At 43.6% G+C, this 17,004-nt stretch overlaps 1 protein-coding gene across 3 annotated transcripts; it reads left to right on the forward strand.

Annotated features, from left to right (window-relative positions):
* The first annotated feature begins 37 nt into the window (after positions 1–37).
* On the forward strand, positions 38–16,723 carry baz1b (bromodomain adjacent to zinc finger domain, 1B). 3 transcript variants are annotated; one of them, XM_063492676.1, is made up of 22 exons: positions 38–811; positions 1,992–2,108; positions 3,090–3,234; positions 3,398–3,587; positions 3,732–3,853; positions 4,037–4,234; positions 4,327–4,515; positions 4,615–5,935; positions 6,183–6,338; positions 6,433–6,571; positions 7,642–7,805; positions 8,041–8,155; positions 8,257–8,355; positions 8,517–8,694; positions 9,413–9,598; positions 9,793–9,940; positions 10,201–10,338; positions 10,528–10,675; positions 11,236–11,351; positions 12,021–12,160; positions 12,249–12,355; positions 13,600–16,723. In XM_063492676.1, exons 1-22 carry the CDS (start codon positions 693–695, stop codon positions 14,306–14,308), a joined length of 4,944 nt encoding a protein of 1,647 aa, XP_063348746.1. In that variant the 5' UTR covers positions 38–692; the 3' UTR covers positions 14,309–16,723. The 3 variants fall into 3 exon arrangements, with proteins under 3 accessions (XP_063348746.1, XP_063348747.1, XP_063348748.1); XM_063492677.1 differs by having other exon boundaries at positions 4,645–5,935; XM_063492678.1 differs by lacking the exon at positions 10,201–10,338 and having other exon boundaries at positions 39–811.
* The last annotated feature ends 281 nt before the right edge of the window (positions 16,724–17,004 follow it).

Below are 17,004 nucleotides of genomic sequence, written 5' to 3' on the forward strand. Positions count from 1 at the left end.
GGACATGCGCGCGACGCTGCTTGCTACCGGGGAAACAGAGTTCTGAGGGTATGAGGCACAGTGCCGGTGGACTGAAAACTCCCGCCATTTCGACAGGGAATTAACCTCCTCTTAGCTGATTCAGGTTACTTTCTCGCAACGCTTGCTCACGCTGTTACCTGACGCCAAGGAGCTTCGGAGCATGGAGCGAGTACAGTTTAAAAAAGAGCAGGCCTAATTAGCGAACACTTGCTCGGGACTGTACAGCCGCCAGACCTGCTGTTGACTGACGGTTGCCGCGAGTTTCATTTTGGTGCGGTTCGCATCCTTTCACGTTCACCCGAAGGTGCTGAACTTTAACAACTGAGTCCGGGGACACGTTTGCCAGCGTGTTTTCTACCTAAAGTGCAGCGTAAAAAACAGCCTGACACCACTTCCAGAAGAGCGAAGAATGGTGCGATGAGTCCGGCGGCGAGAAGCGGCGCACTGTTATTGTTTTGCAACGAGATAACCCAGCCTGCTAGCTAGAAAGCTAGCTGCTACACGCTGAGAGCCGGGCCTGCCGGCGGTAACGTGAGACGTGCTATCTGTCGGCTCTGACATTTTTAATACTGGGATACATGCAAAGGACATACCATTGTGTACTATTGTGCTAGTTTGTTGCTAGAATATCTGTTTTTACTTTCGGCACTCGTGCCATCTCTGGATTTGAAATGGCACCGCTTTTGGGCCGGAAACCGTACCCGCTGGCTAAGCCGCTAGCCGAGCCACCAGGCCCGGGAGAGGAGGTCTACATCATCGAGCACACCAAGGAGGCCTTCAGGAACAAAGAGTATCCTTTAACATGATGCTGGTTATCAGTCTCGACTTATCGAGCCAGTCGATAGGCTGGATAGCGGGCTTTGTCTTGGTTAGCTGAACTGATGTGCCCATAGTCACGAGTAGAGCTCTATAAAGCTGGCTAAAGCAAGGAATTTGACGTTACCTGACATTTCTCCCCCGTTAAGTCTTTCCCCGCATGTACACAGTTTACTCTGGGTTGACAGGCTGGCTAGCTAACACCCCGCTGTTTCTGGTAATTAAATAATTTTACCTATTAGTTAGCTTTTTACCTAACCGAGCTAAATATATGACTGTAAATAGCACGTCATTGTAGAGAAGGGCGAAAAGGAGTCTTTCACTTTCATGTTTTACGGTTCTGCTGGCAATGCTAACAGGGTGAGCTAGCAAGTTGCTAACGTTAGGTATCCCATTATGTCACAATAGCCCAGACTGACGCCGCTCCCCGGCTGGTAATGTGTTAGCTGGTAATGCTAGCACAGAAGCCTCTCAGAGTCCGTTTCGCTTTAACTTACTTTTGTATTTTGGGCTGACTGAAAGGTGTTCAGTGACTTATGACAGCATTTTGTTGTTAGCTTGGTTTCTTCTGTTGTCACAATTGGACAACTTTACCACGTTGTTAAAACGTTCACACGAACGCTTTAAGCTCTTAAAGGTCCACGACTGTCAGCAAGGTTATGAAACCTGCTGTGGCACACGTAGCTAGTGTTAAGTATCCATAATATGCTGATATGGATAATCGATTATGATATTTGACTTTATGCGGGTGTCTAAACTCTATTATCCATTTTTATTGTCTCAATAAAGCTTTGTGAACCACTACGCTGTCAAACAGTCCCATCTATGGGAATTTGACTTGGTATGTTGTTAGAGTACCCATGGAAATGTAGTATACTCCATTACACAGCGGTCAACTGATCTTTCTGACTTTCTTTGAAATCATTATTCATTCCCGTCCCTAACCCTCTCCTTGTCCTTAGGACAGGACTATTCACAGATGATTTGTTTTGAAATGTGTTTGTGCTGGGTGTCCCTTGACCTCTCATTATGCTCAGTGATGTTAAATGTCATGATGGAATTTTATTGACTTGCGTCTTGCTTGTTGTGCGTAAACAAAACCCTAAATAGGAAAACATTTGGATGATGTAACTTCCTTGACCGAATGTACACAGAGAGTACGAGGCCCGCCTACAGAGATATAATGAACGCATTTGGACATGCAAGAGCACTGGAAGCAGCCAGCTCACTCACAAAGAGGCATGGGAGGAGGAACAAGAAGTCACCGAACTGTTAGTATTACATCCACAGTGTTGCACGTGCACATTCATTATTCTATGTTAACTTGTGAAAGCTCTGTTGGTCTACTATGCTAATTTCAGACCAAACAGAGTATGCACGTTTAATAAAGGCTGTTGAGTGAGTAAAAATGCATAGATTCAATTCTTTAAGTCCTGCCCTTTGTATTCAGATGTGCAGTAAAACCTGGTTTGCATAAACCTCTGATTGTAAAAACACACCTACTTATGTGGAAGGACTGTGCAAGAAATACTGAGTAGTCACTTAACAGAAGTTCATGGTATCAACAAAGAAGAGAACCATACAACCCCAGTGAAGGTCACAAGGCTTACTGCTTTGCTATGATTGGATAAATCTTGTGCTCCTCCTCTCAGTCTATTTAGAGGGCGAGTGACTCAGTCATCCTTGAATCTGCAAGGGCCTGAGTTCCTTTATCCTGATCTGCAAATGGAAAAACCTATGGAAAATAATAAAATGGTTCAACTCATCTCTTTCAGTCCACTTGACTTGAAATATGTATTGACATATGGGATCACTATGTCCTTTTAGCAAGAGAGAGAACAAAAAATAAATATGGCCCAAAGAGATGTCACAGTAGAGACTGGGAAGAGCAGTGCTCAGCTGCCCAGAGCTGAAGTAAGTCGGGATCATGAGCTGTACAGTATTTATGCTCTAATTATGTCAGCCAAGAGAAACTACTCCCCCTACTGGCAACCCTCGGCAAACGATCCATCTATTTTCTTCTGCTTATTACAGTTCAGGGTCACAGTGTCTATCACAGGATGACTTATGCACTGCAGAAATCTAAGCAAAGTAAAACAAATCATGTGATGATTAACTCTCTGTTCACAACCCCTGTGAACAGCGAGTGATGGAGCTGCAAGACAGTCTCACGTTTGTTACCTTTTTATAAACTAACCATTGATCACATTGTGTGTGTGTGTGTGTGTGTGTGTGTGTGTGTGTGTGTGCAGGCTTCAAGAGGAGTATCCAAAGTGGTTTGAGAAACCAGTCCTTGAGATGGTTCACCACAACACAGTGTCTTTAGACAAACTGGTTGAGATGGCTTGGGTGGAAATCCTCACCAAATATGCTGTGGGTGAAGAGTGCGACTTCCTGGTCAGTTTGACAGTTTACTCTTATTAGATTGACATTACAGACAAGTTTAGAAATCTTATGATATTGTCAGTATTTTTTGTAACCTGATAATTTACTGCATTAAAAGTTATAGTGTGTGTGTAAAGTTTCTCATATAATGTCAAATCTTACATCTTGGCTTCAGGTGGGGAAGGAGAAAAGCTTGCGAGTGACGGTGGTAAAGATCCACCCCTTGGAAAACACAGAGGGTGAGTCCGGGGAAAAGAAACTTGAAGGCGCTTGTGACTCTCCATCCAGCGACAAGGAGAACGCAAGCCAGGAAAACCAGAGGAAGGAGCCTCCTCCCCGAGAGGAGAACAGGAGGGAGAGTCTGAGTGAGTGCCAATCAGTTTTAAGAGGCGAAATCTTGCATTGTGGATAAAATTAAGAACATGTTGTAAATGCTGCTTGAATAAGCAGGTTAAAATTGTTTATTTATACAGTATTTGTTCAATATATGATGTTTGGCTTCCTTTTAGGTGACAGAGCACGACGTTCTCCGAGGAAACTACCCACTGCCATGAAAGAAGAGAGGAAGAAATGGGCAATGCCTAAATTCCTTCCTCATAAGTATGATGTAAAGCTCATCAATGAGGACAAGGTTTGTTTTGTTTTATTACATCATCACTCAAGAAATGGTGTGTGGAGTTTTTCCCAACATCAGAAATAATTGAATGTGTTCTAGTTTTAAACTATAAAAGGTTATACGTAAGGTTAATATACTTGTGGACAATAGACTTGGTGATTTTAAGAAAAACTGGACTCTAAATTTCATGTGTCATAGGTGATTTGTGACGTCCCAGCGGACAGTCTTTATAGAACAGAGCGTCCTCCAACCAAGGAGATCATGCGCTACTTCATCAGACACTATGCTCTAAGGCTGGGCATGGGAGAAAGTGCTCCCTGGGTGGTTGAAGATGAACTGGTGAAAAAATTTAACCTGCCCAGCAAATTCAGCGACTTTCTTCTCGATCCACACAAGGTAAGTTTACTTATTTCATTTTGCTGCTCATTATTTAAATCAGTTTTTAAGTGTTGCATGTTCTTGACTCACCTTCCTGTGTACATCTCAAGTTCTTGGCAGAGAATCCCTCCACGAAGCGCAAGAGCTTGTCATCTCCAGAGGGTAAGCCTAACAAGAAGCTCAAGACTGCTGACACTCCAGGAGAGGATTCGGGCAATGAGAAGGAAGAAAAGAAGAAGAAAAAGAAGAAAGATGCTTTAGGCATGCCCCTTAGTCCCACCATCTGGGGCCACATGCAGGTTAGTCAGCTTGTGTGTACATGGTGAAATGTGATTTAATTTATGAGGTATCCCTCAAACGTCACTGTTATGTTTAATGGTTCCTTGGTTGTATTTCAGAAAATAAAAATGAATGGTTCTCCACTCAAGGTAAAGAACTCAGGAACCCCTAAGAAAGGAGAAGGTAAAGGCTCCACCCCCTCCACTCCGAAATCTGGCAAAAAGTCAGGGGACAAAAAAGAAGGAAGGAAATCTGGAAAGAGTGGTGAGAAGAAGCTCAATGTTCTCAAAGCATCCAAAAAGGACGGTAAAGCTGGTGCTAAGGGGCCAAAGATGAAGCAGATGACTCTACTGCATCTGGCTAAGAGCGGTGCTACAGGAAGCCCAAAGAAGAGAGCTCGTAGTTCTGGCATTGGTACACCGAAACTTGGGAAGCCACTACACCCTATGGCTCTCCACCTCCTTCGTTACTACAAGGAGAACAAGGGTAAAGAGGATAAGAAGAACTCCCTTTCATCCCTTATCTCCAAAGCTGCCAAGACCTTGTCCCCAGATGATCGTAGTCGCCTGCCAGAGGAACTCAAGGAGCTAGTGCAGAAACGCTGGGAGCTTCTGGAGCAGAAGAAGCGATGGGCAGCCATGAGTGAAGAGGAAAGGAAGGAAGAGATGAAGAAGAGGCGTGAGGAACTCAAAGAGAAGTTAAGAGAAAAGGCCAAGGAGAGACGAGAGAAGGAGATGCTGGTCCGCCGTGAACAGTCGCGCCGATATGAAGATCAGGAAATCGAAGGTGGCAAGCCTCTGCCTGCATTTAAGCTTGTGGACATGCCTGAGGGGTTGCCCAACACATTGTTTGGGAATGTGGCCATGGCTGTGGACTTCCTTCACTGTTACTCAGGGCTGCTGATGCCAAATGACCAGTATCCTATCACAGCAGCGGCTCTGATGGAAGCGCTGGCTGGGGAACGGTCTGGCTTCCTTTATCTAAACCGTGTGCTGGTGGTGCTGCTCCAAACATTACTGCAGGATGAGCTGGCTGAGGGCTACAGTGAGCTGGACATGCCCTTATCCGAGATTCCTCTGACTATGCACTCAGCGTCCGAGCTGGCACGGTTGTGCCTGCGACCGTGTGACGCTCACGGTGAGGAGAGCGGCCAGGGCTCAGAAGACTCTGGGGCTATGGGTGGATATGACGATGTGGTGACCAGCGAGTTCCTGGATAAACTCGAGACAACCGAGGTGTTTGAGCTGAGCCCCGAGGAGAAGGTCAACCTGTTAGTGGCGCTGTGCCACCGGATCCTGATGACTTACTCTGTGGAAGACCATGTTGATGCAATGCAGCAGCGGTCAGCCGAGTTGTGGAAGGAGCGTTTGGCAATGCTGAAAGAGGCCAATGACCGCAAGAGAGCCGAGAAGAAGAGGAGGAAGGAGATGGAGAACAAAGGTAGGAGGGATCATCAGTTTTACTAGTCTTGATATATTGCTGTGAATCAAATGTGTACTTTACACAGTTTCTAAACTGTTCATCTACATTTTACCCTAAGAATTGTCAGAGAAAGTAGATGCCTTTCAAGTCTAGTGTGTATTTGAAGTCTCGCACAACACATGTGTCTGGGGGTCTAAAAGCAGACATTATAAATACATATACAGTTTGTATTTACATATTTTTGTTTTTTTCCATGCCATTAAAGGTGAGAAGAAAAAAGAAGGGTCTTCTAAAAAGGAGGTCAAGAAGGAAGTAAAGGTTGAGCCAGAACCAGAGGACATGATCAGCTCAGTGAAGAGCCGGCGACTAATGGCCATGCAGGCTAAGAAGGAGAAGGAGGAGATGGACAGACAGAACAAAGGTACAGTTTTTAAGCAAGATTGATACTAATTCTAACTTTGATTCATTACATAGTATGCTTTATTTATTTTTTTGTTACTATTATTCCTCTGTAGAACGCATGGAGAAGGAGGCTGAAGAGGAGCGGATGCGTAAACAGAGGGCGGCTGCAGAGAGGGCTTTTCAGGATGGAATAACCAAAGCGAGACAAGTGATGCGCAGGACTCCTCTAGGTACCGACAGAAATCACAACAGGTTGGTACTTAACACGAGGAATTAACTCAGCGAGCCAAAACATCATGTCTGCTCACATCGTCTGCACCAGATGTACCAGTCATTAATTTAACTGAAATGGTTTAATTGATACCCGATGCAGGTAAAGTGCTGTGTCCTAAATGTCATGCAGCTGTTTGCCCCAGAGGGCGCTGCAAGCTTGACATCATTGAAGACAAATCAGATAATCTAAGCCTGATCTTTTTTCTTTTTCTTTTTTTTTTTTTTTTTTAAAGCATATTATTGTTATTTTGAAGGTGAAAGAATGAGATTGCGGATACAAACGATGGAAATGAGACTTCTTTGAAGGCCAGATGGGCTCTGCCTTAGTGATAGAGTGAGGAGCCATTTGGGAGCGACTCAGAGTAGAACTATAACTCTGCCACATTGAACTGAGCCAGCAGAGGTGGTTGCTTCCTTGGTGTGGTGTTCTGGGCGTGTCCTGCCAGGACAAAGACCCTGGTAGACTGAGGACATGCTGTAGAGATTGCATCTCTTGTTTGTCCTGGGAACGCCTTGGTATTCTCGGTTTATGCCCGGTTAAGCTGAGGGAGGTGGCTGGGGACAGAAGTCTGGAAGAAATTGATGGATGACTGATTGTTTTATGATTTTTATATTTAAATTTTCATAGCGCGGGTTGTTAGATTTGTAAAAGAATGTGCTGTGCACTATGAGTGATTCACAATGTGCCACACTATTCAGTCGCAATTGATTAATTTTTCAGAGGTTAAGTTGTCATTTAAAGTACTAATAGTTATTGGTTTCAAATGCCTTTTTAGGGAGCTTCTGACATTGTTCATTAAACTGGTCTCAAATGTAACTTTATCTGATTGCTTCTCAGTGTTAGAATAGTGGATTAGGTTACGGAATAAGAATTTGGTCCCCAGGAACATCCCTAGTCAGGAATGTATTGTAAGTGTCATAAATTAATGGGTATCACAAAATTTCCGGACATTTTAGCTGTTTCTTAGTCTTTAAAAATTAAAAGACTAACAACGTACTTACCAGAGGCACTTTGGTAAATTCTAACCATACGTGATGGTTTTGTGCAGATTCTGGCTTTTCTCTGATGTGGTTCCTGGTCTGTACATCGAGAAAGGCTGGGTGCACGAAAGCATAGACTACAGCTTCACCCCTCCACCAGAGGAAAAACCAGCTGAGCCTGAGGTAGAAGAGGAGGAGGATGGTGAGGTAGCCCCTGCTCCTGATTCACAAGGTAAGCAAAAATACATTCTCTTGAAAAATGTTTTTGTTTTTCTTTAGATCTAGTAATGCAAATATTCTTATTAACTGATATAGAATTTTTTTTCCTTCCTGTTGTTTCTGTCTGGTTTTGTTTGCTCTGTGTGCAGGCTTGTTTGCACATAATTGGTAGTTAATGTGTGTTTTTGAGAAACAAATTTCCACACATGGCTTTATCTCGAGACACTAAATTATTATTTATGTTGCAGGAACTGAAAAAGATGATGGCAGTGTAGACGGTGCTGTTAGTGAAGGAGCCCAGCAGGGAGCAGCACCAGATGTTTGTATAGAAACTACTGTTCCCAAACAGGGACAGAACCTTTGGTAGGTGTCTATGTCCGTCTTTATTTTCCTTTTTCACTTTCATTTGATGCATATTATCCTTTTTGTTTAATTGATCTTCTCATTTTCACTTCTGATTTCAGGTTCATATGTGACAGCTCAGCTGAGCTGGAGGAACTGGTGGAGAGTCTTCATCCTCAGGGGGTCAGAGAGAGTGAACTAAAGTCAAATATACAAAGCAGGTGAATGCAGTATTATAAGAGATTGTTTTAACCCACATAAAACTATCCAGTCTGCAGAGTTCAGTTCTTTATTTTTTGATTTATTTTTTTGTCTGTAGTTCATATCTATGATTTTTGTGGTGGCAGCGGTGATAATGTCAAATACCCTCTCACTGTGTCAGGTATCAGGAAATACTCCACTCCATCCATTTGACCCGGAAAGCCAGGCTTGGCCTCAGGACCTGTGACGGCTATGCGGAGCTACTCAAATATCTGCGTAGCGACATCCAGGAAGTAGCCTCACGCCTGCAGAAAGGCGGCCTCGGGTACCTGGACGATAATGTGGACATTGAGGATAAGGTGAATAGTCAGACAGTTTGAAAATGAGACTCTTCCCAGTCTTTAGTGAAAATCTGTGTTTAAATTCCACTAAAATGGCACAGCATGTAGTGTGGCAAATGTGGCTTTTAATACTTACACCAGGGGTGTAAACAAACACCAGGGATGTAAACAAATGTGGGGTCAGAACAGCCCACTGATTGGCTTTCCAGGGTGTAAAAAATGCTTGGTCATTTTTAATTACTCAAATTTTTCAATAAAATTCACTGCCAACCCTGGTTTGGTGATGCCAGCGTGGGCCTACAGCACAGAAGTGTAAATGTCCTGCTAAAAACACAAATTATTTCAATCATAAAGATGTAAAATACTGTTTTTAGTTTAGTTACCGAAACTCTGCATGTGAAGATTTTGGGACTCACTGCAGGTTGGGAACCTGATATTGTTGAAATTGTGCTTATTTTTCTTAAAACATATCAGGCTGTCCTTAACCTTTTTTCTAAATGGATTACTTGTAATATGGGGGAGCTGATTTAACAAGAAATATTACTTTCTGTATGCTTTGTAAATTTTTAGGGAGTATGATCTTCATGAAACATTTGTACTTGGATGTTTAACTGGTCTAGAGAGATACTCTTTCCTCATGAAGCACCCATCAGGGAAGTTTTGTGACTTTACTGGGCATGCCGTGTGTCTGTGTTTTGAATTGAAATTCTCCGTCTGCTTCATCCTCTTGTCACAGTTGAAAGACATGGAGAGCCTGAAAGACTTCGGCGAGTGCATCATCACCATTCAGGCCTGTGTAATCAAAAAGTTCCTGCAGGGTTTCATGGCCCCTAAGCAGAAGAAGAAGAAGAAGCAAGCAGGAGAGGAAAGCAGCAAGGCTGAAGAGGTGGATGAGGAGAAGCGGTTGGCAGAAGAGGCCAGGGTAAGAGGAAAGAGATGAACTGTTAGCACTCTGATGCTAAAGCAGTATGGAGCAAAATCAGGGTCAAAAGTTTTATTCATTCGAAACTGAAATTCTAATTTTTGATATTTAAAACAAATAATAAAGTAAAAAATGTTGAAACCCCCCCCCCCCCCCCCAATTATTTTATTTTCAATGTTTACTTCTCCTCACAGGTAGCAACAGCAGTGGAGAAGTGGAAGACCGCTATCCGAGAGGCCCAGACATTTTCCCGCATGCACGTGCTGCTGGGAATGTTGGACGCTTGCATAAAGTGGGACATGTCTGCTGAGAACGCTCGCTGCAAAGTCTGTCGCAGGAAAGGTTAGAAATGTTTTCCACGGTTGCCCTGCTGTGTGTGGGAGAATGCTCATCACCAGTTATTTGCAGCTGATGGGAGCATTATTAATTGCGTACAGTTCAAATTTCAAAGAGGACAACAAAAACTGCACTATTATCTAGTTTCACTCTGAATTTGCCAGATTATTATGGTGTTAATTTGCATGTAAACTTCATAAAGGTTAGGTCCTGTTTGAGTGAAGCAGTTTTGCACTTGCCAAATGATGTTCTGCCCTCCTGTCTAGGGCTCTGGGAGAACCCATCTGTGCTGAGGTTGGAGGTGTGTAGATCCAGGCAGGGCAGCAACTGCAGGGTCAAAGCACATCAGAGTAGTAGTGTCAGGCAGATCTACATACGGAGCCAACCACTCCGCAGGCCGACAGGTGAACCTGTAGTGATAAGATGACAGTAGAAAACATGTAAGAGATTTGCTGAGCTGTTTAAACTGAAGGTCAGGAAAAGCAAAAGAGTCGGGGTGGAAATATGTGGGGCTGCTTAAAAGACCCAGAATAAAACTTAAAGCTTTAAAATTAAAAAGAAAAGGCCTTATGGTTGATTCTGATCTCTTCCAGGTGATGATGAGAAACTTATACTCTGTGATGAGTGCAACAAGGCCTTCCACTTGTTCTGCCTGCGACCGGCTCTCTACCGGGTCCCCGATGGAGAGTGGCTGTGCCCAGCCTGCCAGCCAACTGTGGCCAGACGTGGCTCCCGTGTAAGGTAACTGTCCTCCACTCTTTGAATAAGCTGATCCCTAAGGAATTCAAACAAAAGGAGACTAAAATATAACTGAAAGTGCCGTCTAATAGCAAGCTGCGTCTTGCTCTCTACTCACAGTAATTATGCCTTCCCAGCCCATCTTGCACAGACCCTACCACTTGTATGGAGGAAAAAGATAAATAACCAAAATATAAATAAAGGCTAAAGGAATTCCTGGTTCCAGCTGACATGCACCTTAAATATACATTCAGACAGTTAGTGACTACAGAAAGCATCTCTCCTGTGCCCCAGTCCCAAATGCTAACCTGTCTGTACAGTCGCTGAGAAAGAGCTGGTTAGGACATAGTCTAACAAACACATTGTTTATTTTGTTAGTTTTCTATCATGTGATCAGTAATCGCACACCCCACTGATGGTGTGGTAGCTGGATATAGTGAAAGGGGAGACCCTCTTCAGGGTGCCCCACAAACAGAGCAGCGGATCAACCAGTGTAACTGAAGCCCAGATGTGTCTGCCCTATACTTCATCAGCTGTCTTTAAAGGCAAGCTCTCCATTGCAGGAACTATAAGCAAGACTCTGATGAAGAAGACGATGAGGAGGAGTCTGAAGAGGAGGACTCTGAGGAAGAGGAAGAGGACGAAGAAGAGAACGACTACAAAGCCATGGGACACAGCTGTGAGTATTTTACAGAGAAAATTAGGTTTTAAAAAAAATTGTAACTCTTTGACCAAGTTTAAGTTCACTCCTACAGTTAAGGAGGTGGTGAGGAATACGTTTCCAGTTTGAGTTACCATTAGCATTTTTTCCATACCTTTTTTTTTAATCATTGTTGTGAATACATTAAAATGATCCTTTTATAGACTATTAAAGGCTTTAAGACCTGAGTTTGTTTTGGAAATGGAGGATCCTTGGTGCTGAAGGTTGAGAATGAGAGGAATGCTGATGGGGAATTTCAGCCATTGTCCTCTTTGTGTCTCATTGTCTGTGTGTGATGTAGCACAGCTCAGGTCTGGACCTGGCTTTGAAGCTTTGTCACTGTGGCTTCACTCAGAGTATGTGGCAGGATGATCCCTTCTGTCAGTTCAGGCCTGCGTGTCAAGGATAATGATTTAGAAGTTTCAACAGAGAGGTGTCGGTGCACCTAAGAGCCAGTTATCTTTCTCAATTGAAGCGTGAGGCTCAGACAGGCGAACGTTCAAATCATGGTGGCCTGGGAATGTTTCGAGCCACCTCTTAAAATGCCAAGAATTGAACAGTTGGATGTGGATTGATTTCATGAGAGTCCAGTGTTATACATGTTAATTTCTACTTCTGCTTCTTCTCTACGTCTTTCCTCCTCCACAGTGAGACCAAGAAAGAAAAATAAGCAGTCTTCATCACGGCAGAAAAGCTCAAAAAGTAAATCAAAGAAGTCGGCCTCTTCTAGTAATCAGAGCGGCAAGCAGAGAACAGGCCCCAACAGTCCTGCAGACATCGACGAACTGGTAAGAAGTTTACAGAGAGCTTAGAACAGACCAGCTTTGTATCGTTTATGTCCTAAAATTATAGCTTTTGTGTGTGCCGTCTCTGCAGGTGCGACAGAGCTCCCAGACAGGAGTGAGCAGACAGGTGCTGGAGCTGGAGAGGTGTGAGGAAATCCTCAAGAAGCTGATGAAATTTCGCTACAGCTGGCCTTTCAGGTGAGGGAAGAAGAAATGTGACACAAGTGCATGTCAAACAGGAGCCACTTTGACTCCTAAACAACCTTTTCAACTATTAGCTAAACTACAGACACTATAAGGACAGAAGTGTTGGGCCACACCTCTTACTCTTTGAATTTACCTGTTTTCAGCCTGATGGTCATAGATGTGTAAAATCAGGCACCTAGCCTGATGCAGTTTGCCTCTACAGACATTTAAGAATGGGTTGTTCTAAAGTGTGTAAGTGTGATATTATGATAGGATGTCACCACTGCATCAAGGTGGTTTGTGAAGTTTCTTGACTCCTTGTACTTGCAGCTGTTACTGGTGTCATCTTGAGTGTTTAGGAGAAACTCAGTTGCAGACCACTGAGTCAGTAACTGCACAGTTCAAACCTCCTCTGGCATTAACATCAGCACAAGCGTTGTGTGCTGGGAGCTTCGTAGCATGGTTTCCATGGCTGAGCAGTGCACCTAGGTGCAATGTGTAGGTGGACCAGTACTTTTGTCCACATAAAGTATGTATTTATGCTTCCATCAGTGCGGAAAGCATTTGTCTATGGGAACTAATTGTGCATTCAAAAACCTTTTAAATGTAAGCTTGTAATATTTCTGTGGCACACAGAAATATTACAAGCTTATCAGACTGAGTCTCATTTTGTAAATGGTTTTCCCTCAGCAGAAACAGAGTGTGAAAACTGCAAAGCCCAGAGCCTCTCGGGCACTATTTCCTTCTAGACCGAGCGCTGACCTCTGCAAGTCATTTTATACAGAGCAATGGTGTGGGTTGTATGGCTGGTTATTAGCTGCTAATCCTAGCAGCAGTAGAGATTTGTGAGAGAGAAAGGTGCGGGGCTGAACTGCTCCTCTGAGAGTTTATGATCGTAATAATAACTGCTGCACTAAACATATGATGGATGGTCTTCAGGGAGCTGGTCAGACATGTTGAAGAGACAAGGTAACTGGTGGTCTGGTGGTCACATTCACCACTTTGACTCATGTGACTCCATTTTTCAGAAGGGATCACCACAATGGGTAGGTCTGCATGTTTGATGCTGGATCTCCCTCATGACGCAACCCCAAAGGGATTTGTGTCTCTGCCTCCAATAAATGTCTTACAGGATTTAAACTCTTTTTTTTTTAATATGACTTGCGTATGTTTCTCGACTTTTATAAAACATGACACACATTATGGTCCCAAATCTCCAGTCTAACACTCATCACATGCTTTAAATCCGCTTTCAGGGAGCCTGTTTCCTCTGACGAGGCAGAGGACTACCTGGATATCATCTCTCAGCCCATGGATTTCCAGACAATGCTGGGCAAGTTCAGCCAGGGCTCGTACCGCCACGCCCAGGATTTCCTGGAAGATGTAAAGCTGGTCTTCTCCAATGCCGAGGAGTACAACCAGCAGGGTAGCACTGTGCTCTCCTGTATGGTCAAGACAGAGCAGACGTTCACCGAGCTGCTCCAGAAGCTGCTGCCTGGTCTCAGCTACATCCGGCGGCGTTCCCGCAAGCGTGTCAGCCAAGCTCCTGCAACATCAGAGGAGGAGGAGGAGGAGGAAGAAGATGAGGAAGAGGAAGAAGAGCCCAAGAAGAAGATGACAAATGGAAAATCTCATGCGAGGAAAACAACCAGAAATGATCGAAGACAGAAGGATGACGACAGCGAAAGTGAGGAGGAGGAAGAAGATGAGGTGGATGAAGAAGAGGGAGGAGATGAGGAGGAGGAGGATGATGATGATGATTATGATAATGACGATGGCAGGAGGAGAAGTAAGAGAACCTCTGCCACCTCGGGCAGGAAGGATTACAGGGAGCAGGATAGCGACGGCGAGCGGGAAACACGAAGAACTCGTAAGCGCAGGGGCCGGGGCGACAACGAGGCAGCGAGCAGCGACGAGGACCGGTCAAACCAGCAGCGACATTCCAAGAGACAGAAACGCTCGTGAAATCCAGGGTGCTGTTTGTTTTCTGTCATCTCTCTTTGCTTTAAAAATTTCTGTCCCGCTCCTCAGAACGATGACCACGAGCGCCTCATCTCCTCCTCACACAGCCAGCGGGACCTAATCCTCAGAAGGACTTTTTTTTGTGTTAATAAGTCTATGCTCATATTTTGGAAAAACAAGAGAAGAAAACTGATTTATATTTGTAACATGTTTAATATTGGTGATGTTTTTGTTTTGTTTTTTTCCCACCTAGAAAAATGAGACATTTGAGATAATCGAGAGGTCCTCATAGCTCTTAAGACTCTTCGATTTAAAGTCGACAACCTCACACACAAGTGTAATTTGACTTAAATGTTGTGAACTGCTTTGTGTCCTCTCCAAACGTGAGTACAGTGTAATCAGAGGGACTTGTCTTCACACTTAGTTGAGACATGGCTTTACTGGTGTGCTTCAGGAATGAGTCCAGCTAGCTCTCTGTCCCCCCCCCCACCCCAGCATCTGTGACGAGTCGCTGACTGTAACAGATCGTGTTGGTGTGTCTGAAACAATCTAGGAGTTTGCTGATAGCCGTCACTTGTAAATTACTCTTTCTGTGAAGCATCTTGCTTACAATCTTTGGTTAATTCCATGTTCATAGATAAACACCATAGGATTTTACTAGATTTAGCATATACATAAATATACATATATATATTTTCCCTCCTAGCCCAGGTTTAAATCTTTCATCCAAAGCTGGGCTGAGACTGCAAATCAAAATTCCTTTTCAGACACAAGATTCTCAGCTTCCTCAATCTTGTTAGTGACAGCACTGAGTCAATTTTCAGGCTTCACAGAGCCCCGGGACATTTTTAGTAACCACAGACTGTTTAGAAGTTGGATGTAGCTACTGTGATGTCGCCCACTGGTTTGCGAAATCCTTATTAAGAAGCCTTGAGATCTCGCGGTGAAGCCACACGTTTGCTGGCTGATTTATCAATCACAAGAAAGAAAAAGCGAAATGTGTGATGTGAAGCCATTAGAAGGAAAGGAGCTTGTGTCTGAAAGGGGCTTTGTAGTCCAATCACTTCACCGGTTTAAAACAAACAAAAAAAAGCTTCATCCCAGCTTTTGGTGCCAAGATGTTATCAGGGATGGACTCTGAGTCTCCCCTTCTTTGTCAGCTTGTAGAGCTGTTCGACCTTTTTCCTCCTCTGTAGTGCCCTGCCACTTTAAAGGTACCTCAAATGATCCGTCAGTTTGCACTCCTTCTGTGTAAAGTACACTTAATATGCCAGCAGCTGCAGGACCATACTATATTTGAAATTATGTGCATAAACATTTGTAAACAGTGTTTAAAAGCAGCAGATGTGATGTTTGTTAAGACAAATGGGCATTTTTTTTAACCTTTGATAATTTTTGCACTTTTTATTTGGTTATTTGTAAATAATAAATAGTACCCAGGAACTTGCAAGGTTTTAAAACGGGGCTCTCTTCAGAACGTGCCACGAGTTATTTTACTAATCGCATAGTCAACAGGAGAAATCTTCCCTTTTTACGTTTTGTGACACAGTGAGCGCTGTGGTTCAGCTCAATTAGATTAGTAGCTCAGACTTGGGGTAAAGCAGCTCTTTAAAGGTAAATCAAAGGTTTTCCAGCACATTTCCTGGTGTGGTCACCAGGTGGCGCTCTATACCTGCACTTTTATCACTCTTGTGCCAGCATTTTCCAAGTACTTCAGCGGCAGTGCTGCTAGCTGTACTCTTGTACCACCTGCCTGTCACTGCAGGGGAGCTTCATAGTGCTGGGATATTTTAGCTCTTAGTGTGCAGAAGACCATGTGTAGTTATTCGGTTGCCTGCCATCAAATGTGTGTATATATTACCTGTATACTGATGTGGCAGTGGCTGGGTCGCCCTCTTTTGTCTGTACTGTGCTGTGCCGTTCGCCCGTGTTATTTCTAGTGCTGTTACCATCGAAACTTTCCTGTTTTCTTTCGGCCACTGATTGTTTTTGCCCCGTATTGTTTTTGTTTAAATTCAGCTTCCCGACACGATTAACAGCTGTCAACAATGTTTGTAAAAATTGACATTTCAACAAACGAGCAAACTGCCCTTCTCAAAATGAGATCTGACTGTAAATGCTTTCTTTGTACTTGGAGCAACTGCAAAATCCTTTTACACCTCCTTTTTTATATATATTTATAGTCTCTAAAAGCTGGGTTTGGGCAAGTTCTGAGGATTCACTTGTAAAGAATTTCCAATAAAGGCTATGGATGAAGACTGTAGTTCTCCCTGTTTGATTTGTACTGAGCTGATGAGGCTGACATCACTGCCGTCCGTCTGTAAACTTTGTGATTTTTAAAAAACAAAAAATGGGCTAGCTTTGACAAGCAAGTTATGTCTTCTTTACTTTTTAATAAAATATCAAATCATTGTTTTATACTGTGGTGTTGGTTCATTTTCTCGGAACATCTGAATCTTTGTGTGGAAGACAAATGATCTGCAAACCCTGGATGTCGAAGCCAAAGCCGTCATAACAGGATAAATGGTTTCATTATTCACAGAAGGATGAGCGACTTGGACTCAAAGCGTTCCATGAAAAGGTGAAGCCGTCTGTTTGGATTCAGATGTTCTCAACATAGTCAACTATACTAACACTTTATTAGGTACACCTATTCACCTTGTCAACCCAGATAATTAGTCAGCCAATCACATGGCAGT

Source organism: Pelmatolapia mariae, linkage group LG14, assembly GCF_036321145.2.
Source record: "Pelmatolapia mariae isolate MD_Pm_ZW linkage group LG14, Pm_UMD_F_2, whole genome shotgun sequence".
NCBI classification, from domain to species: Eukaryota; Metazoa; Chordata; class Actinopteri; order Cichliformes; family Cichlidae; genus Pelmatolapia; species Pelmatolapia mariae.